General features: G+C 42.6%; 1 protein-coding gene across 8 annotated transcripts in view; it reads right to left on the bottom strand.

Annotated features, from left to right (window-relative positions):
• Positions 1-22,485, bottom strand: part of MCTP1 (multiple C2 and transmembrane domain containing 1) — a 1,157,412-nt gene that overhangs the window by 618,538 nt on the left and 516,389 nt on the right. For all 8 annotated transcript variants that reach the window (XM_073678366.1, XM_073678374.1, XM_073678380.1 and 5 more), the window contains one exon: positions 10,711-10,897. In XM_073678366.1, coding sequence (XP_073534467.1) covers positions 10,711-10,897 — 187 coding nt within the window. The remainder of the gene's footprint in view (positions 1-10,710; positions 10,898-22,485) is intronic.

Here is a 22,485-nt window from a genome sequence, read left to right as displayed (position 1 = left end):
CGTTGCATTGCCCTTTGTACAGTTATAGGCATGTACCACTTTTGACAGAGAACTAATAAAGTGCGCAACATCAACAATAATGTCTGGTTAAAACGTTCCACTTGTCCATTACCCTCGGGGTGATAGGGCGTTGTGTGGGATCTCTGAATTCTACAGTACTTTCCTAGCTTGGCAAAGAGCTGATTCTCAAATTCTCTTCATTTGTCGTGGTGTAACCTCGTAGAGAACTCAAACCTCAAAGCAAAATCATAGAAGATCTTCTCTGCCGCTGTTCGACCAGCTTTATTGGTGGTGGCATATGCTTGGCCAAATCAAGTAAAATGATCCATCACCACCAATATGTATTCGTAACCACCCTTGCACGTCTCGAGATGTAGAAAGTCTATTGAGACCATCTCAAACGGATACGTAGTTTGGATGTTGCCCATAGGTGCCCGGGTAGATGTGTTGGGACGTTTATCTTTCAGACACCCACACTCCCTGGTCACATACCACTCAATATATCTCTGCAAGTACGGCCAGAAGAAACGTTCACAGATCAAGTTGGTTGTCCTTTCCACTCCCAGGTGTTCCATGTTTTCATGGAGTTCTTTGAAGACCAACCTACGGAATACTCTGGGTAGTACCAACTGCCGGTTTTGTCCTCCTTTACAATACAGGATGCCGTCTTCACTGAGGTAGAGCTTCGTCCATTCTTTAACTAAAACAGATACTGCTGGTGACTCATTATATCTTTCTCATTTACTTGGAAACCGATTTTGGTCCACATAAAGTAGTATTCTACCAATTATCTGATCTTCCCGTTGTGCTCTATGGATTTTTCCTTTTGGTAGATGTTGAATGTACAGGGGGTGATCTTGTTCTCTCACTTTTATGGTGGTTTCCACCATCAACGGACACCACAATGGTGTGTCTTCCTCTTGATAAGCTTGCACTGCTTGAGTAGTGCTCTCAATTGCTTCCCGACTGACTTCCTCAAAGCATTCTTGCATGAACTTCTCAGGCTCTAGTGGCATTCTCGACAATCCGACAGCATTCGCATTGCATTTTCCTGGCCTGTACTTGATGCTGAAATTGAAGTCAGCTAGTTCAGCGACCCAGTTCTGACCAGTTGCATTCCATTTGGCTGTAGTGAGGACATAGGTCAAAGGGTTGTTGACAGTGTATAACTCAAACTCTTTGCTGTAGTATCTCTAATCTCTAATTCATTCACAGATAGCCCATTTCAATGCCAGGAACTCCAATTTTAAGGAATGTAGATGGTAATTCTTCTCGGCATCTGTCAATGTTCTAGAACCGTAACCGATGATTCTCAATTTTCCATCTTGATAAGCGTCACAATGAAGAACAAATGGTAAGTTGAAATCAGGATATCCCAAGATGGTCGGTTTTACCAGGTAGTCTACTAGTTCTTCCAATACCTCCTGGTGGTCTGCTGTCCAGAGAATGGGCTGTTGGGACAAAACGGTGTTGTTTCTTTTAAGCCCGGTCCTACCCGCGTTCTTCTTTTTCTCCATGGGTGTTGTTGACTCTGTCCCCCCCCCAAGGGGAGGTATAGCGGTGTCCTGGAGTACTTCCAAACGTAAGTACGATAGTAGGAGAGGAATCCTAAGATCTGCTTCAACTCCCCGATAATAGAGGGCTGCTTGTCTTTTAAGGCCAGTACAGGAGCAAATTCTGCTGAGTCCATGGTATATCCTTCTCCAGACACAATTTTAAGACGACTTTGACTTTTGGACCCAACCTCTGATCATTATATCTTGTAAATACTCTTTCACTTCACGGTGTAATCGTTTCGGCACAGACATGTAACTTCTGGCTACTGAGGTCGTGTCTTTCAAATTGATTTTCAATTGCAACAACAGGATAAAGCCTATATCAGAGTCATCTTTAGAGAATGCAAGACACTCTTCTCTCAGCATCTGTTTTGCTATCGCTATATCTTCAGCACACAAGTGTTCCAGGGATACTTGGGGATCTCAGGAACCTGAGGTGGGTCGTGCAATTTCCTCCACTGGCAACTCCTGTTCCTTGGTGGAGAGACTGAATTCACGGTAAACCCCTGGGCGGGTCTCACACTGGCTGGATATACCATTTTAACGGTTTCAATGTGACCTAACACAGTCTTTGGATCCAGTCTAATTTTGTGTTTTGTAGTATTCATCACTGGTACTGTCACTCGAGCAAACCCACCAGTTGGAATCGTAAGCACAGACTCACCTTGAACTAGGCCTTCCGGAAGTTCTGAGGAGTCTTTCGGCACGAACAGTCTTTTCTGAACTTTTCTTCCCAGTTCTACCTGGACTTCACACCTCACCCCCCCATTTTGTTTGCAGGGATGATGGTTGGGTGCCAGCCTACCTTGACTTCTTTTAGGTCCTTTATGATCTGTGCTTTCTTTACTCTATGAATCACATTTTCCGCCACGATGTTGGGTATGGCAAGTGATGTGGAAATTGCATCCACCACCAACGTCCCTCACTTGTGTTTCGTGATGACCTCACTGATTACATTATAACCCAGGATAGGATCCTCTGCCATGTTCTGATCACTGGTCACGATAAAAGGTACCAAAAGTTCAATGGTGTTGCTGTTCTTCGTGGCCCTCAGTTGGAAAGTCACTTCCACCCAGCCTATGAAAGGGATTTTGGTCTGGTTGACAGCTTTTCCGTGGAGTTCCACTGGTCCTAAGAGTCCTTTTAGTGACCGAAGGCAGATCTGTGGCAGGTAGCGCCTTCTCCATTCCTCATTTAAAAGGCTCGCTTGGCCTCCTGTGTCCCACAGTGCTTTTACCAGGAGTAAATCTATCTGGCACCTTTCACCGATTAGGCTCTCTTTACTGATGAGGAATCCTCCACCCAGTAGTACATCATTTGACCTCCGCACTGGGTATTAACTAACTGATGCCCCTGTCTCTCTTGCAGCTGTTGTAGAGGGGAACACAGATTTGGATTTGCTTCTGGGGCCTCCTCTGTGTCGCGGTTACCAGTCGCCCCACACTGGCAACCTCCTGTTTTTTAACCCAAATGACCGTGACCATTGGCATTCCTTGGCATAATGTCTTTGCTCACCACATCTTAGACAGTGGACACACACCGTACTCTGATTTAATGAATGGCACGCTTCACAAGCCAGGTATCTTCTGTTTTGGAACTAACTCCTGGGTCTGAGGGATACAGGTTCTGGCCTGAAACAAAACAACTTTTTCACCTCAATCAACTCGGCTTGCAGTTGTCCTATTACTTTCTCCCAGTCAGCGGTGGCGGTCCTCTCTTTTGTGGGTGATTTAAGGTTCCCTCTCGGAGGTGGCACTGGAGGGTCTCCATGATGATCTTCGGACTGGCCACCGCGGGTCTCCAACTTCAGCTGACTCATTTTGTTGATTTTAGGAGCAGAGCCTTTCTTTAACTTCTGTTCGCTCTCTGACTCCAAACTAGTTGCCTCATTGATTTTTTTAATTAGGACTTCATCCAGAATGCCAGGATCTTCTAGGTACTGTTTCAGCTGCAACTTGATGTCTTTGCTGGTTAACCTCATTCCCAATGATCTCAAGAACTTCTTCTGGACTAGTCCAGCATCAAACTTCTCCTCCGCTTCTACATCTCTAGATGCAAACAACAGTCTATCCTTCAGTTCAATTGCTCTGAACAAGAAACTTTAGGGTGATTCATTATTTTTCTGTGAGAGGTTAATGAGTCAGTGGAACAATTCTGAAGTACTCTCTTCTTTATAGTGCCCTTTTAAAATCATCTTCAGCTGTTGCAAGGTCAATTGATTTCAAGCATACTATGGAGGTTTAGTCCTTGGTTGATCATTTTCACCACCCCCTCAACAAGCTTATCTGGCTGGTAGCCTTCCTGTAAGCCTGCATCGATCTGGTGCAACAAGTTCATATAAGACAGTTTCTCTTTCTGTTCACACTCTCCAATCTGTCCCAGGATCTTGAATTCTTTCCTTATGGTGATTTGTGGTGTTAGAGAAGACTGTCTTCCTGATTTATCTAACCCGAGAAGGGTAAAGGTTCGGTCTGAGTCTGTCAGCCGTTCAGAGGTTTTGGTCGATTCCTGCAGGGCTGTTGTTAGGGCTTTGAATTGTTCTTTCAATTCCTGGAGTTCTGTCTGCGGAGGGAGATTCTCGCTTTTGGTAATTGGTGCCACCCCTCCATCCTCCAACTTCTACCTGGTTAGAAACTGTGTTAGCTCCTAGAAGAACGTCCCCATGATGTCTTCAGCTTCTTTCCCCCCCAGCTCATCCATTTTTAGCATTAATGGCAGCTACCAGTTGCCTGCGGTTGTGTGCTTTAGAAATCTGTTCTTCTGACATCTTTATGTGTTCTGCTACTGTTCTCAATTCTTCACAGGTTAACTGAAGAAGAAGCTCACTAATTCTGTCCATTTGTATTTCCACATTCATTGCTGCTAGTGAGTTTTCATTAGGGCTGGTCCCCTTTAACTAGTGTAGCAGAGTTGAATTGAGGTGTTGTGCTGCTGTGCTTTTCCAGATACTTTTCCTCTTCTCCCTCTATACATTAATTCCCGCACAGGATGCCACCAATGTTACACGCACGCCGCTAGTTTCAGATAGGGTGAGACAGGTTTCATGAATTCTTTGAAATCCTGGGGGAACAGTTACTCAGGGTGTCCATAGGCTGCAGCTTCTCTCAGGCACACGATAGATTCAATTGCTGACTAGACACATCTGACAAGAGTCTTTTTCAATAGTTTTACAGTGGAATTTAACCTGAAACACGGCCAGTGCAAATCAGGGATATTACAGCAACAATCTTCATTACAATACAGTCTCAGTTTCTTGAGCAACTGGCTCCAGTGACAATACAGTAGTTTCTTCACAAGGCACGGTATTACAGCCTCTTCAGTAGCATAATTCAGCATAGATTAGATCTTTTAGCAGCACACTTCTATGCATACACAACCACATGCTTTTCCTTCACAAGGACACAATAGTACACAGCATTCTTTATCCTGTGTTACGCTCACGCCCGGACTGACTGGTGTGAGCGTGATTAGTGATCCCACTGTACCATGAACCGAGGAGTGCCTGGAGGGGCATAACTAAGTATCAACCCGATCCGACCAAGGTCGCATGGTGGCTTAGTCGACTCCGTGGACCAAGGAGGAACCGAGCAGAGGGACCAGGTGCGACTCCAGGTCAGACCCCGGTCACAATTGTTGACCCACACCGGGGAATGCAGGAACAGGCAGGTTAGACTGGCATACAGACAGGTGGGTACTGGCGAGTACGGCTAGTATGCAGACAGGTGGGTATTGGCAAGCACGGCTGGTATGCAGACAGGTGGGCACTGGCAAGCACGGCTGGTATGCAGACAGGGAGATACTGGCAAGCACGGCTGGAGTGCAAACCGGGAGGTACTAGCAGGTTGGAGCGCAGGCTGGATAGGGTCCAGTACAGACTGGGAGACAGGTACAGAGCCGCAGATGCGGTAGACAAGCAGAGTAAAGCGAAAACCGCGGGAGCGGAGGACAAGGCAGAGCAGAGAGGAACTGCTGGTGCGGTGAGCAAGCAGAGCGGAGCGAAAACCGCAGGTGCGGTGGGCAAGGCAGAGCTGAGCGGAACCGCCGGAGCGGTGGACAAGGCAGAGCAGAGAGAAACCGCAGGTGCGGTGGACAAGGTAGAGCAGAGCGGAACCACCGAAGCAGTGGGCAAGGCAGAGCAGAGAGAAGCCGCCGGAGCGGTGGGCAAGGCAGAGCAGAGAGAAACTGCAGGTGCGGTGGGCAAGGTAGAGCAGAGAGAAGCCGCCGGAGCGGTGGGCAAGGCAGAGCAGAGAGAAGCCGCCGGAGCGGTGGGCAAGTCAGAGCGGAGAGAAACCGCTGGTGCGGTGAGCAAGGCAGAGCAGAGAAAAGCCGCCGGAGCGGTGGACAAGTCAGAGTAGAGGGAAGCCGCTGGAGTGGTGGGTAAGGCAGAGCAGAGGGAAGCCGCCGGAGCGGTGGGCAAGTTAGAGCAGAGAGAAACCGCAGGAGCGGTGGGTAAGGCAGAGCAGAGGGGAACCGCCGGAGCGGTGGGCAAGTCAGAGCACAGAGAAACCGCCGGAGCAGTGGGCAAGACAGAGCGGAGCAAAATCGCAGGTGCGGTGGACAAGGCAGAGAGGACAGGGCTCTGTTCACATGGAACAGACTGGAAAATACAAGAAGATACGGAGGAAGGGTAAAGGGACAAGCAAAACCAGATACACACAAGGTACTTACTATGAAGTAGCGAGTGGACACAAAACTCACAAACAGAAGTACAGAGACAACGAGTAGGAGTTAGGTGCAGGTTCAGATACTGCAGGAAAAGGGAAGGTACAGACATAGAGAGAAACAGGTAACAGGCTAGGATACAGTTCAGACAGGAACTGCTACTGCAAAGAGATACAAGAACGAGCCTGGGTATACAGCCCCCAGAGATGGCGGAAACGGACAAAAAGACACAGATAACAGGTCTGGGTTGCAGCCCCCAGAGATGGCGGAAACAGACAAGAAGACACAGAACTGGACCTGGCAACTACAGAGTCAAGGAGAACACTGAAAGACAGTGTTGCTCAGGCACCTCCTACTGGGTGGAGGGGGTTTAAATATACTGTGACTCACAGCAATAGGCTGGAGACGCATTAGGGGTGCGCCTACAGCAGCTATAAGAATCAGGAAGTAACCGGGCCGCCGCCCTAAGCAGTCAGTCAAGGCATGAACTGGAGCAAGATATGCAGGCTGGACTGACAGGTAAGATTGTGGTCTTGCATAGTGGGAGGTGGTGCACTATGCAAGCACGCCGCCAGGGATGTTACATCCAGCATGGAGATGGAGGGGTGAGGGTTTGATGAGGGAGATGATCCCTGTGACACAATTCATTCCAGTCCTTATCTTCCTGCCCAATAATACTCTGCACTGTTAGTTCAGGGAGTTTATCTGACCTGTGTTTAGTTTCTCTCCAGATATGAATCCTGTTCAGTTGCCTTTTGGCAGATCCAGATAACACACCACCTTCTCTTCGGCTTCAGCCAGACTACAATAACAAGTTCCCCACAATCCCTCTGGGGCTCTGCTAAAACACTCCCTGTGTCCTGTGACTGTTAACCCCTTTAGTTGCTGGATGCTTCTGAAGCACAACACTTCCTGTCTCCTGTGCTTGTGTTATTTCTAACAGTTGTTGGATGCTTTTGAAGCAACAGCACTACTTCTGCATGTCACAAAAATATTTATAATGAGGCTAAACAATTACAGAAGTAACAAAAGTTAATGTGAGATGATATTTCTCTGCAAGTTCAAAATAATAAAAAAAAAACAATGTAGAACCCGTACCAATCAATAATACTTAAGTGGGGTTACACTAATGCTATAGTTAAAATGGCACAAAATACAAAGCTGTAATAATATTTGCTGTAATAGTACATTTCTGAAAGAATTATAAGCCGAATTATAAGCAGAATCCCCCCTCAAATGACCACATTTTGGAAGTTACACCCCTCTGGGAATTTATCTACAGGTGTAGTGACAATTTTGACTCCATGTGTGTTTTCTAGAAACAAGTAGCATACCTCCCAGCTTTTGAAGAACAAAAATAGGGACAAATTATGGGCACGCCCTTGGCCACACCCAGATCCACGCCCATTTACCATTATCTATCTCCCCTGGCAAGAGGAGTTGTCAGAGGGGCGCTGGTAGTGAGGAAAATTCAGCAGACGTCCGAGACTGCAGGGTGCAGACCCAAATCCGCTGTATCCGGGACAGTTGGGACTAGAGATGAGGAAGATGGATTCCCAGGTCTCTGGTCCAGTGTCCAGATCAGTGCTACCTGGCGGCTGGAGGGAGGCTGCAATTCTCTTATCTTCTGGGGCACCGCAACGTCATCTGTGCGTTCTGCAGATGTTCGCACCAAACTACTCAAGAACAATATTCTCCCCTTTATTTTTTTGATTTTGCACTTAATGAAGTATCTGCGTTTTTTTTAGGCTCCACATAGAAGCATCTGAAGACGCTGCTGAACTCGGAGGTAGTGATGAGTGAGTGTATTGTTAACCCTTTCGGCGAGCACGCTCGGGTGATTATTAGAAACAATAAGAACAATAGGAAAAATCCAGCAATCCCAAAAGAAAAAATATTATATTTTAAACCTTCACATTAAATTAAACTAGATTAAAAACCATAGTGAAGGGAAATAGGAAAAAGGGACATAAAAATTATGAAAAGGATGACGCATTTCGAACCAGCATGATTCTTACTCATATCCTACCATGCTGGTTCGAAACGCGTCATCCTTTTCATAATGTCCCTTTTTCCTATTTCCCTTCACTATGGTTTTTAATCTAGTTTCATTAAATGTGAAGTTTTAAAATCTAATATTTTTTTCCTTTGGGATTGCTGGATTTTTCCTATTGCTCTTGTGCCTTACCCATCCTCCAGCTGGGATTTTTTCCTTATGTGCATCCCTACCTCGACTGAAAGATTCCAGGGCTACAATATAGTTCGGGAGAGCTGATAAGTATTTTTTCTTTTTTGTATCTTTAGACTCTGACTAGTACAGAGGCATTCTCCTCTGGAGACATTGCTTCTAGAGGAGAACACGCCGCCACATGGAGGCAACATACCATGTACATGTGGCAACCACTGGACAGTACCACTTATTAAGAAGGTGTTTATTAATTCCAATTTACAGCATTTTGCAACAAGGACGAAAAGTGCTTCAGTAGATGCTCTGCATGAACGTTAACGTTACCAGCAAAAACAGTTAAATTTAAGATTAAATTAAAAACTAAAATATCTACGGGAGGTTCCTATGATAACCCAAGGTGTAGACTCTTAGCCTAAATCCCATGACACTGCAGGCTATCCCACAAGCTCTGATATGGGAGGTGGGTAGGGGCACTAAAAGCTGCATGATTGCTGTTATAATACATCCGCCTCAAGTAGCTAAATACACCGACTTCAGTCTCTATTAGTTTCCCTGAATGAAAGGTTTTGTTTTGCGGTGCTAAGTCACCTCTATTTAAGCGTGTTTATGATAACGCTATGGGTGTATGAGTTGTACAAGCATTAGCTGGCAGCTGATTCACTGCAGATAGCCTGAATACATTTACCGAGGCGCACATCCAGCTAATCTGTTTGAAGAATATTGTACGGCATTAGTACTAGTACTTCATGTTATCTGCACTGCCCGATAAGGTACATCTTTATTAAATTCAGTTATTGAAAGGGCTCTAGTCAGGGAATAGGAATATTTTATAATCTAGAAGAAAAATTAAGCGTTTCTTTGTTAGGCAGAGTTTGGTTTAATGGCTGAGTGTCTAGAGAAGCCTTCTAAACACCTGCACTATTGTACAATAAAAGCTTTGTGATATTAAGTGGAAATAGCTTTTTCGCCTCTCTCCTACAACCTTTCCAGAGATAGTCTCCAAATCCATACACTGGTATTAGAGCTCCACTCTCTGTCCTGCGCATAGAACTGCCGACAACTGCTCTACTCACTGTATGCCGGACGACAATGGGACCCTGAGTAGTAAAATCAAGATTTTTTTTATTTATTTTATTTTTCAAATTTAGCAGTCCTTAAAATGCACTGTGATATTGGATATTGCTTTTTTTTTTACTATGAGAAAGTTTTTGAGATAATATGTAACTGTACAGTAGGTTTATAAATATATGTCCATTTATACACAAATATGGTTATTAATTGAATTCTCATATGTGTGCTTTTTAAAAATTGTATATATATATATATATATATATATATATATATATATATATATGTATATATAAATATATATATATATATATATCTACAAACACACCACACATGTATATGTTACATATGCGTGTGTGTGTGTATATATATATATATATATATACATGTTTATATATATATATATATATATATATATATATATATATATAGTATACATTATTTATGCATATACATAGCACTTTCATTTTTTTGTTATACGAACAGTAAATTACAAATTTAACATCTGTCACATCTGATACACAGCATTAAACACACACGCATAGTGTATACAGACATACATATAAACATTATATATATGAAAATATATATAAATATATCACTGTATATGTACATATTTATATTAATTTATTCTGATATTTACTAAATAAATAGTTAAACCTCTCTAAAATGGCACCTCTTTGCGCAGACCAGCCCTAAATCCTGTCCAGGCTTTCTGTGACATTTGACAGTTTTTTGTTCCACCATATACATTGTATTACACATATTGGCCGTCTTCTTTGACACGCCACTCCCTTGAGAACCACTTTCAATGCAATTTTGAGAGGACATCTCAAAGAGGTGTCTCTATCTATCTATCTATCTATCTATCTATCTATCTATCTATCTATCTATCTGTCTATCTATCTATCTATTATCTATTTTCTCTATCATCTATCCATCTATCTACATCTATCAATCCATATCTATCTACATCTATCTACAGTATCTATCTATCTATTTATCATACATGCTTTTAAACTGAACTATACCTTTTACCAGTTAAACTATTTATGAAGTTTTCCTAGGAAAAAACACATTATTTTAGTATTAATTGCTGAAATTTGTATATTAATTAGCTATATATGAGTCTATATATTTCTACATAGCTAAACATAATATTCTTTAATAGTTTCCAATCACTGTTTGCAAGCCAGTAAAACACTATTTGATAGACAGCTAATTGGTATTACGTACATATCTCCGCAGAATTTCCTTACGCTCTTTTTGATCCTCCAAGCAGCTGACAGAAAGGTCGGAGACACTGATGGCAGCTGAGGCTGTCAGAGTCACTAGAAGAACCAGACAACCTTCCCCTTCTTCCAGATTCAGCTTCAGTTTGTGAGTTTGTTCTTTGCTTAAGGCCGACAGGTCAACCTGGCACCTGGAAACAAATGTGTGGAATAAGCAAGTGTCTCTCTGCACCAAGTGAAATCAACAGGGCCTAACATAATGGGGATAAATCCAAGACGAGGAAAGATCACACTTTGAGACGGGGAATAAGATGCATATTTCCAGGCTCTCTACCCTTAGTCTTTAAAGTATAATTCACACACAATACCAGGGAAGGCTCATAGCAATACAGCTCAGCCAACCATGTACACGGACAGAAATTGAAAAGCCCTTTCATTTCAGAATGTAAGGAAAATACAGCACGGCTCTTCCCCATTTCTGAACTATACAAAGATGATGGATCTTTTCTTACAGTATTGAAAAAATTCAGTAGGGTGATTCTGTATAATGGGTGCACAATGGATGTTATATAATAAACCGTAGTAAATCTGGTTGACAATTCAACGACTCTGATTGCAGCACTTGTAAATCAGTCATGTGACGTGTTATCATTATGGACAAGCACCATTATTATCACTGCACAGATGCAGCATTTCCAAGCATGACGCACACACCAGAATGGAGCAAGATATTGATGCAGAAAACTATAACTTGACTCCTAACTAGGGATGAGCGGATCCGTGGAAGTTCAGATTGTGGTACCTGACCCAAACTTTATTCCAAAGTACCAGAACCTGATCCCCATTAAAAGCAACGGGGATCCAAACATTGCTTGAAAAAGAAAATCTCTCTCTGCAACGGACTTCCCCCGGACCTCCAAACATTGCAATGGACTTCCAGGGAAAGTCATTGTTCACTGTTTAGCACGGGACACTAACTGTCCGGTAAGAACGCCGAACTTTTAAGATCGGGTTCGCTCATCTCTATTCCTAACTTCACATGTACAAGGGATTGAGCTGAGTCAAGTTACACATTTTTGCATGAAGACATTCTTCTGCCTTAGTGTGCCAACTGGAACAATGCTATGTTGAATAATTTTAATTTGTTTTGTCTGCTTTGTTTGTGCTGCTCATATAAAAAACAATAAAATGGAAATGCTAAAAAAAAAAAATCAGTCCCTACAGTAATATACATTAATTTGTGATATGTGGACTATATTATATGCTACACTTCATTTAGACGTCTGGTTTTGACTTATGTGTTCTGTATTTGACATGGATATAACTGATGTAAAATGCACCCATGTTCTCACTTCTTTTTTTTGCGGACTAATTGTGTCCCCCCGCCCAAAAAATAAGTAATCGTCCATTTTTGATCTGAGTCACAGATCATACTTGTCCATTCCAATCAATGGGTTAGCCAAAAAAAAAAACAGCACACACATGCCATCTGTGTGTCATCTGAGTGCTGTCTGTTTTTATCATATAATGGATAGGAGAAGGAAGCGTTGATATTTTTATAATTTTTATAATATCAGAAAAATGGATGCCACACTGATGGTGAAAGTGGACACACTGACCAATCACTGAAAACAATCTGATCCAGGACACTGATGGAAATCAGCCCAATTGTTTTTTTCATGGATGAGATAAAAACAGATTACTCACTGAGGACTAGGGTTGTGAAATTTCATTACACATACTGTACATTTGTTCACAATGAACCAGGTCCAAGATACGAGCAATATAATCATTTTGTTCTTTTGTAAATCTTCATTGGGTAAATCATAACTGGCAAAAGCTTTTCATAGGCAGTTGAAGGGGTTGGACATTTTATATAAAAAAAATCCAAAAAAGACAATACCATAATGTTCAAAGTGATTCTATTTCATAGCCCCATCGTGCAAATAAAGGTCTTGCCTGCCCATTTATATATATACAGTACAGACCAAAAGTTTGGACACAACTTCTCATTTAAAGATTTTTCTGTATTTTCATGACTATGAAAATTGTACATTCACACTGAAGGCATCAAAACTATGAATTAACACATGTGGAATTATATACTTAACAAAAAAGTGTGAAACAACTGAAAATATGTCTTATATTCTAGATTCTTCAAAGTAGCCACCTTTTGCTTTGATGACTGCTTTGCACACTCTTGGCATTCTCTTGATGAGCTTCAAGAGGTAGTCACCGGAAATGGTTTTCACTTCACAGGTGTGCCCTGTCAGGTTTAATAAGTGGGATTTCTTGCCTTATAAATGGGGTTGGGACCATCAGTTGTGTTGTGCAGAAGTCTGGTGGATACACAGCTGATAGTCCTACTGAATAGACTGTTAGAATTTGTATTATGGCAAGAAAAAAGCAGCTAAGTAAAGAAAAATGAGTGGCCATCATTACTTTAAGAAATGAAGGTCAGTCAGTCCAAAAAATTGGGAAAACTTTGAAAGTGTCCCCAAGTGCAGTTGCAAAAACCATCAAGCGCTACAAAGAAACTGGCTCACATGAGGACCGCCCCAGGAAAGGAAGACCAAGAGTCAACTCTGCTTCTGAGGATAAGTTTATCTGAGACACCAGCCTCAGAAATCGCAGGTTAACAGCAGCTCAGATTAGAGACCAGGTCAATGCCACACAAAGGTCTAGCAGCAGACACATCTCTACAACAACTGTTAAGAGGAGACTTTGTGCAGCAGGCCTTTATGGTAAAATAGCTGCTAGGAAACCACTGCTAAGGACAGGCAACAAGCAGAAGAGACTTGTTTGGGCTAAAGAACACAAGGAATGGACATTAGACCAGTGGAAATCTGTGCTTTGGTCTGATGAGTCCAAATTTGAGATCTTTGGTTCCAACCACCGTGTCTTTGTGCGACGCAGAAAAGGTGAACGGATGGACTCTACATGCCTGGTTCCCACCGTGAAGCATGGCGGAGGAGGTGTGATGGTGTGGGGGTGCTTTGCTGGTGACACTGTTGGGGATTTATTCAAAATTGAAGGCATACTGAACCAGAATGGCTACCACAGCATCTTGCAGCGGCATGCTATTCCATCCGGTTTGCGTTTAGTTGGACCATCATTTATTTTCAACAGGACATTGACCCCAAACACACCTCCAGGCTGTATAAGGGCTATTTGACCAAGAAGGAGAGTGATGGGGTGCTACGCCAGATGACCTGGCCTCCACAGTCACCAGACCTGAACCCAATCGAGATGGTTTGGGGTGAGCTGGACCGCAGAGTGAAGGCAAAAGGGTCAACAAGTGCTAAGCATCTCTGGGAACTCCTTCAAGATTGTTGGAAGACCATTTCAGGTGACTACCTCTTAAAGCTCATCAAGAGAATGCCAAGAGTGTGCAAAGCAGTCATCAAAGCAAAAGGTGGCTACTTTGAAGAACCTAGATTATAAGACATATTTTCAGTTGTTTCACACTTTTTTTGTTAAGTATATAATTCCACATGTGTTAATTCATAGTTTTGATGCCTTCAGTGTGAATGTACAATTTTCATAGTCATGAAAATACAGAAAAATCTTTAAATGAGAAGGTGTGTCCAAACTTTTGGTCTGTACTGTATATATATATATATATATATATATATATATATACATATGTGCTGTGTGAACATTGGACACATCCAAACAATGCAAAATGGTAGGGGCCATGTGATTTATCCACAAGACTGCTTTCTCATTCCACTTTTGCGCAGGTACTCAACGTGTTCAGCACATGGAAGAACACAGACAGGAGAGCCTGCTGGATCTGCACATGTGCTGGTTGCAACTGCTATTCTGCACCTGCACAGAGGTGGAGACAGCCGAGGAGCAGGTGATGTGCATAAATCGTGTGCCCACTGCCATGCTATAATGTATAGACACAGACACACTATACCCTTTATTTGCACAGCAAGAGTACAATATAAAGATAGTTATTTGCTAGACAGAAATCATATTTTAAAAATGATATATGCTGGTTAGAGTTGAGCAAAAAGATTCACAGGAAACTGGTGCAGTGGCCAAGTTGGTATTCCGTGGCTGCTTGACCAGAGTCCTACAAGTCTGCTGTGATGCGCATACTGTCATGATTCCCCTATATTCTCCATGCAGGTGGGTGGTCACATGACCATATGTATGTGATGCGCATACTGTCATGATTCCCCTATATTCTCCATGCAGGTGGGTGGTCACATGACCATATGTATGTGATGCGCATACTGTCACGTTTCCGCTGTATTCTCCATGCAGGAGGGTGGTCACATGACCATATGTATGTGATGCGCATACTGTCACGTTTACGCTGTATTCTCCATGCAGGCGGGTGGTCACGTAACCATATGTATGTGATGTGTATACTGTCACGATTCCCCTATATTCTACATGCAGATGGGTGGTCACGTGACCATATGTATGTGATGCGCATACTGTCAAGATTCCTCTGTATTCTGCGTGCAGGTGGGTGGTCACGTGACCATATGTATGTGATGTGTATACTGTCAAGATTCCCCTGTATTCTCCATGCAGTTGGGTGGTCAAGTCACCATATTTATGTGATGCACATGCTGTCACGATTCCCCTGTATTCTCCATGCAAGTGGGTGTTCACGTCACCATATTTATGTGATGCACATACTGTCACAATTCCCCTGTATTCTCCATGCAAGTGGGTGTTCACGTCACCATATTTATGTGATGCACATACTGTCACAATTCCCCTGTATTCTCCATGCAAGTGGGTGTTCACGTCACCATATTTATGTGATGCACATACTGTCACAATTCCCCTGTATTCTCCATGCAAGTGGGTGTTCACGTCACCATATTTATGTGATGTACATACTGTCACGATTCCCCTGTATTCTCCATGCAGGTGGGTGGTCACGGGACCATATGTATGTGATGCGCATACTGTCATGATTCAGATGCATTCTCCATGCAGTTGGGTGGTCACGTGACCATATGTATGTAATGCGCATACTGTCACGATTCCGCTGTATTCTCCATGCAGGTGGGTGGTCACATGACCATATGTATGTGATGCGCATACTGTCACGTTTCCGCTGTATTCTCCATGCAGGCGGGTGGTCACGTAACCATATGTATGTGATGTGCATACTGTCACAGTTCCTCTATATTCTACATGCAGATGGGTGGTCACGTGACCATATGTATGTGATGCGCATACTGTCAAAATTCCTCTGTATTCTGCGTGCAGGTGGGTGGTCACGTGACCATATGTATGTGATGTGTATACTGTCAAGATTCCCCTGTATTCTCCATGCAGTTGGGTGGTCAAGTCACCATATTTATGCGATGCACATACTGTCACGATTCCCCTGTATTCTCCATGCAAGTGGGTGTTCACGTCACCATATTTATGTGATGTACATACTGTCACGATTCCCCTGTATTCTCCATGCAGGTGGGTGGTCACGTGACCATATGTATGTGATGCGCATACTGTCATGATTCCGCTGTATTCTCCATGCATGTGGGTGGTCAAGTGACGATATGTATGTGAAGCGCATACTGTCACGATTCCGCTGTATTCTCCATGCAGGTGGGTGGTCACGTGACCATATGTATGTGATGCGCATACTGTCATGATTCCCCTATATTCTCCATGCAGGTGGATGGTCACATGACCATATGTATGTGAAGCGCATAATGTCACGATTCCGCTGTATTCTCCATGCAGGTGGGTGGTCACATGACCATATGTATGTGATGCGCATACTGTCATGAGTCCCCTATATTCTCCATGCAGGTGGGTGGTCACGTGACCATATGTATGTGATGCGCATACTATTAAGATTCCTCTGTATTCTGCGTGCAGGTGGGTGGTCACGTGACCATATGTATGTGATGTGTATACTGTCAAGATTCCCCTGTATTCTCCATGCAGTTGGGTGGTCAAGTCACCATATTTATGTGATGCGCATACTGTCACGATTCCCCTGTATTTTCCATGCAGGTGGGTGGTCATTTCACCATATGTATGTGATGCGCATACTGTCACAATTCCCCTATATTCTCCATGCAGGTGGGTGGTCACATGACCATATGTATGTGATGCGCATACTGTCACGATTCCGCTGTGTTCTCCATGCAGGTGGGTGATCACGTAACCAAATGTATGTGATGTGCATACTGTCACGATTTCCCTATATTCTCCATGCAGGTGGGTGGTCACGTGACCATATGTATGTGATGCGCATACTGTCATGATTCCGCTGTATTCTCCATGCAGGTGGGTGGTCACGTGACCATATGTATGTGATGCGCATACTGTCACGATTCCGCTGTATTCTCCATGTAGGTGAATGGTCACGTGACCATATGTATGTGATGTGTATACTGTCAAGATTCCCCTGAATTCTCCATGCAGTTGGGTGGTCAAGTCACCATATTTATGTGATGCACATACTGTCAGGATTCCCCTGTATTCTCCATGCAAGTGGGTGTTCACGTCACCATATTTATGTGATGCGCATACTGTCACGATTCCGCTGTATTCTCCATGCAGGTGGGTGGTCACGTGACCATATGTATGTGATGCGCATACTGTCACGATTCCGCTGTATTCTCCATGTAGGTGAGTGGTCACATGACCATATGTATGTGATGCGCATACTGTCACGATTCCGCTGTATTGTCCATGTAGGTGAGTGGTCACATGACCATATTATGTATGTGATGTGTATACTTGTAGTCACGTGCCCACTAGTCTCATCCACCTTCTCTCAATTCTCTTTGATTGAGAGAAGCCAGATGACGTGACAGCAAATATACAAGTAAACAAATTGTATACATAGAGTCACATAACCATCCAATGCATTCCGGGCAACCCCTTCATGTTAATGAGAGGTATTGCATTGGACAACTGAAAAAAAAACCAGCGCAAAGTAAGACTCAACCTTGGTATGTGAACATGGTCTAAGTAAGAAAATGCATACCTTTTTCAGACAATTTACTACAAGACCATACCAATTGCAGAGGTAAAACTCATTTAACTGTAGAGAAGTGAGGCGAGCAATGCGCAGCTTCTTCCCTAGCTGAAATGATTTACCTTTTAATGTGAATTCTCGTACAGTCGCTCTCTTAGACACTTAATGTATAGCAAACCTTGTTTTTCATATAAATGCCAATTGAATTTGGAACTAAAAATAATGAAGTGACCTCAAGGCCATGGGACTGGGGTAAGTATGGAAGAAAGGAATAAATGGGTTTTTAATGACTGACTATGACCAATTACTGAATAAAATAGGCTGCATAATATTTGTATTGTGTTTTATTTTTGCCTTATAATACAGTATGTTTTGGTTGAGTTACATTCTGAAATTTCTAACGGAAAAAGACAAATCGTTTATAACAATTCATGGAAAAAAATATTATTTATTCATTTGAACACCTAGGTTGTGATTTTGCAACATAATTAATCCATATTATATTATCTTATTATATGTGTTAATTATTGCTGAACATACAGTAGATTGTTCTAGGCCTTTGTGTGTACGGAGCCTGTGTTTTGGCACATTATATAAAGGTTCAATATTGCACCATAGTATAGGGATATATTCCACGTATGCATAGACTTCTATGGGTGTTGCATCCTACAACTAGAAGGCTAGAGAACTGTAATTTCATACATTGCTTAAAGGGGTATTCTCAAGATGTCTCTTCAGCAGCTCAGAGCAATGTCATCTCCTTAGTTTCCTTACTTCCTTACTCCCGACAGCGAGAGCAGAAAGCGGAGATTAGCAGACCTGGTGATTTTGCAATATTTATAACAGCATCTCTTCAGAATATGAGATGGAGGGAAAGGGATGTGAACTGCTAACTAATGTATAGAAATCAATGGGCTGGAGATCGGTGACTAGGATGCTAAGAGTCAACCCCTCTCTTGGAATGTAACTACTGCACACATTGTAAGAGAATGACAGCAGATAGAAAAAGCAAGTTGATTGCAAACTTGCTTATTTTTATACTGTATAACTAATTAAAGCAATTTAAGAACTTGGGATTACCTCTTCAAGTCCAAATCTTCAATGGAACGCAAATAGGTTTATTGTTCTAAAAGCCCCCCAAAAAAAACGAAAGCAAAGGATTTTGCCAATGTTTAACCCAAAAAGCACTATCTTGATCATATTACATTAGAAATTTATATGATTCATAAAGTGTTTGTCTGCGGGTACAAAGTGTCTTCCTCCAACAATTCATTGATGGTTGTAATACTGCATTTGGTGAAATTACTGTAATTTCAGTTCATGTTACAGCAATACATTTATTACACGACCTGGTGTAAATATAAGAGGAAACTAGAAAAACTAAAAGAGATAATTAAATTGAATGTAGAAAACATAAGGACAGTGGAGTACATTATCATCAGGCTATCATAATTCACATCATAATTCACTAAAAATCATAGAGCTATGACCTTTTTATTGTATGTAAACATTCTTATAAAATGTCTTCCCTTATGCCAAACTCTAAGAGTTTTAAATGTTAAAAAATTAAATATTCTGGCATCAGGTTGTTGCCACCTAATCTCAGCACCATAATGTAGAGACATTGCCCCTGATTCCTGTGATGTGTCACTACTAGGCTGGTTGCTATTGTTTTGATAAAATCAAACTTTAGTCCTCCATATTCATGAGCTCAGAATAACCCCCCCACACTCATTGGCAGCTTTCTGCCTATACACAGTGTACTCTGAAAGCTGCTAATCAGTGACGTGGGCAGGGTTTTACCGAGCTCAGCATTTAGAGAACTGCTAGGTCTGCAGCAGATGAAACAGGGGTTTTATCAAAGTGACAGCAAGCAGCCCAGTAAGTGACATCGCTGGAATCAGGGTCTCTGCCCCTACATCATGCTGATCTCAGATAGGGTAGCAAAACCTGGTGACAGATACCATTTAACAGAGTGGAATGTACCTGTTTTATAGAAATATACTTGGTTCACAAACTCCCTGACATGCACTAAAAAGGCTCCATTATTGTGTGATACTGTATTATTCTGAAGGTAAAAATACAAAGGGTAAGTGGGTCAAATAGTCCTTGTCGTCTATGATTTGATATGAAGGAATTTCTTCTATTGAATCCAGGCGATGGCATAGAGTGTGATTACAGGTATGTCAACCTCCATCCAGCTCTATCTTTCCTGATATATTGTTTTGCTTATTTAGCAGTAAAGACTGAAGAAAGGCAGAGTAGCGGGAAGATTAAGGCAGAAGGTCATGGGATGTGAAGACACTGATGATCAGACTGAAGGCAGGAGGAAAAGGAATAAAGGAATAAATAGCAATGCTTATATTGTAGGAAATGGACGTGTATGATGTAAATAAATGGACTACGGGGTTAATATCACCTTTCAGTTCTCAGACATACCATAACTGATTGGATACGGAAAAGCTCAGTGTTCACCCAATGAGCTGCAATATATGAGTGACTTAGTAAAGACTGTAACATTATATACATGTCATATATTAAAATTGAGATACACATATAAAAGGAAAGATGTCATTTAAAGGGAACTTGTCATGTTAAAAATGGTATCTGATCTGCAGGCAGGATGTTATGGAGCAGAAAAGCTGATCAGATTGATATTCATTTTTGTGATAAAAGTTTCAGTAAAACTTGCATTTTATTAATTGAAATCGCTGGTGCTTATCTGTATAAGAGTCAAGTGGGTGGTCTTATTCAGGGATTGACAGTGCATGCAGGGATAGCAGTCAATCACTGGTAGGACCGCTCACTGGACTCCTATGCATTCAAACACCAGGGATTTCAATGAATAAAATACAAGTTATACTGAATATTTTCCAACAAACTTATACATCATTCTGCTCAGCTTCCCCCTCTGTATACCATGCTGTTCACAGATTGAACTGCATGTACAATGTGACAGGTTCCCTTGAACCTGTAAATCAAGGAGGTCAAATTCAAACACACAGGGGCAAAATTAAAAACTTGGACAAAGTCACCGGGCAACCTTAATATTAATAAAAAAAATATCTACAATTGAGGAAATTTTCCCTTATCATCAAATACAACGATGAACCATTTTATATGGAAACAAACTTTAAGGGGCTGTCCCATGAAGAAAGTACATTTTAATTTATAGATCTTAAGAGTCAGATCACATGACTGGAGCATTGGATATTTCCTCACGGGTAGGAGCATGCAAAGAAATCATGGGGCCCCATAGCTGAAGTTCTAATTGGGCCCCCCCCCCTCACCCCTCAAAAAAAAAACATTAACATTCGGTAAGGTCACAGAGGAACATACCTGACAACTTTGCAGCCCTTTTACAAAGTAATTTTATTCCTATTGAAGCCCCTAGACTGGCCTTTCATTGGCCCATAAAGTATGATGCCAACAAAAGTGCCTCCCAAGCACAGTATGATATTCCCACAGTGAAATCCTCCACAGTACCCTACACACGCACAGTATGATGACCCTACTGTACCACCCTCAATCTCTCCCGGCAAAAATATTGTGACCTCCCCAACACAGTATGATGCCCCAACTGTGATCCCCACACAGCCCTCTACACAGTATACTGGATCCCTCATAGTCCTCCATACAGTTGAGTTCAATCCGTTGAAGCGCAGCTGCGCAAAGCGGCCGTTGTTCTCTTTCCTTCCCCTGTACACTCCCTGCCCTCCGCTCAGTTAGATCCTGCTCCAATGAATTGGAAATAAAGGCTATTTGAATCGCATACCTGGAGTGCTGCTTTTCTTCAATTTTCTTGGATTTACTATTTGGAGCTCTAATATGAGCACCACCTTTATATGTGAAATATGGCATATTGTTCTGCAGGTGAGGGCTCTTAAATCTATACACACCACTTAAATTTGGGACTGCTGCCTGAATAAGTTTCCCTGGGTGTTCCTCCATACAGTATAATGGGCTCCACATTGTCCTCCATACAGAATAATGGCCCCAAATAGTCCTCCATATAGAATAATGGCCCCACATAGTCCTCCATTCACTATAATGGCCTCACATTATCCTCAATATAGTATAATGGGCCAGACATAGTCCTCCTTACAGTATAATGGGCCCCACATAGTGTCACGGGTGTATCAGGTTTGACAGATAGTCGTTCTGGATCCGGCTGCAGAAAGTCTCTGCGCTTGGCTTTGCAGATACCTTCTTGATCTTTTCATCATCCTTCTCTCACTAGGACCCAGCGGTCATCTCCACCTTCTGCTGCTAATTAACACACCCTTGCTTGAACTTTAAAAAATCCTCAGCGTCTCCAGAGAGTGATAGAAGTATTTTCCTCTGTTCAGGCCTGGAGTTCTAGCAGTTGGCTAGTGTCTTCTTGGAGTTCCTTAGTGGATTGTTGTCATAATCTCTCTGGTGTCTTCTCAAAACTAAGTGTATCCCCTTGTCTGTTAGCCTTGTTCTTCTTTAGTTTCAGTGGGGCTGACTAGTGCTCACCCTTTCCCCTCCCTACCCAGGGCTTATGTAGCACCCCGAGGACTCGGCTGCTACAGGGGTATTGCACCTCAAACCAGAGGTGTGGTATTCCACTCCCGGGTAAGGATGGAGTGTGGGACTGAGCTCAGTAGGCTGCATGCACTACATACATCCCATTTCCGGGGGACAGAACTACGGTACTCCCACCAAGTAGATGTGCAGGTACGACAGCGTCTGTCCCTGGCTGGAGTGGGAGGGGGGGTGGAACATCCCAGTAGTGTAGGGGCAGATAGGGGGAGTACTCTGGGTAAAGCTAGGAGCCCA

Source organism: Phyllobates terribilis, unplaced genomic scaffold (genome assembly GCF_046119375.1).
Source record: "Phyllobates terribilis strain yellow unplaced genomic scaffold, ASM4611937v1 Scaffold_1__5_contigs__length_1240528914, whole genome shotgun sequence".
Taxonomy (NCBI): domain Eukaryota; kingdom Metazoa; phylum Chordata; class Amphibia; order Anura; family Dendrobatidae; genus Phyllobates; species Phyllobates terribilis.
The sequence above is the reverse complement of the archived record's forward strand: the minus strand, read 5'-3'. Positions and strand labels throughout refer to the sequence as shown.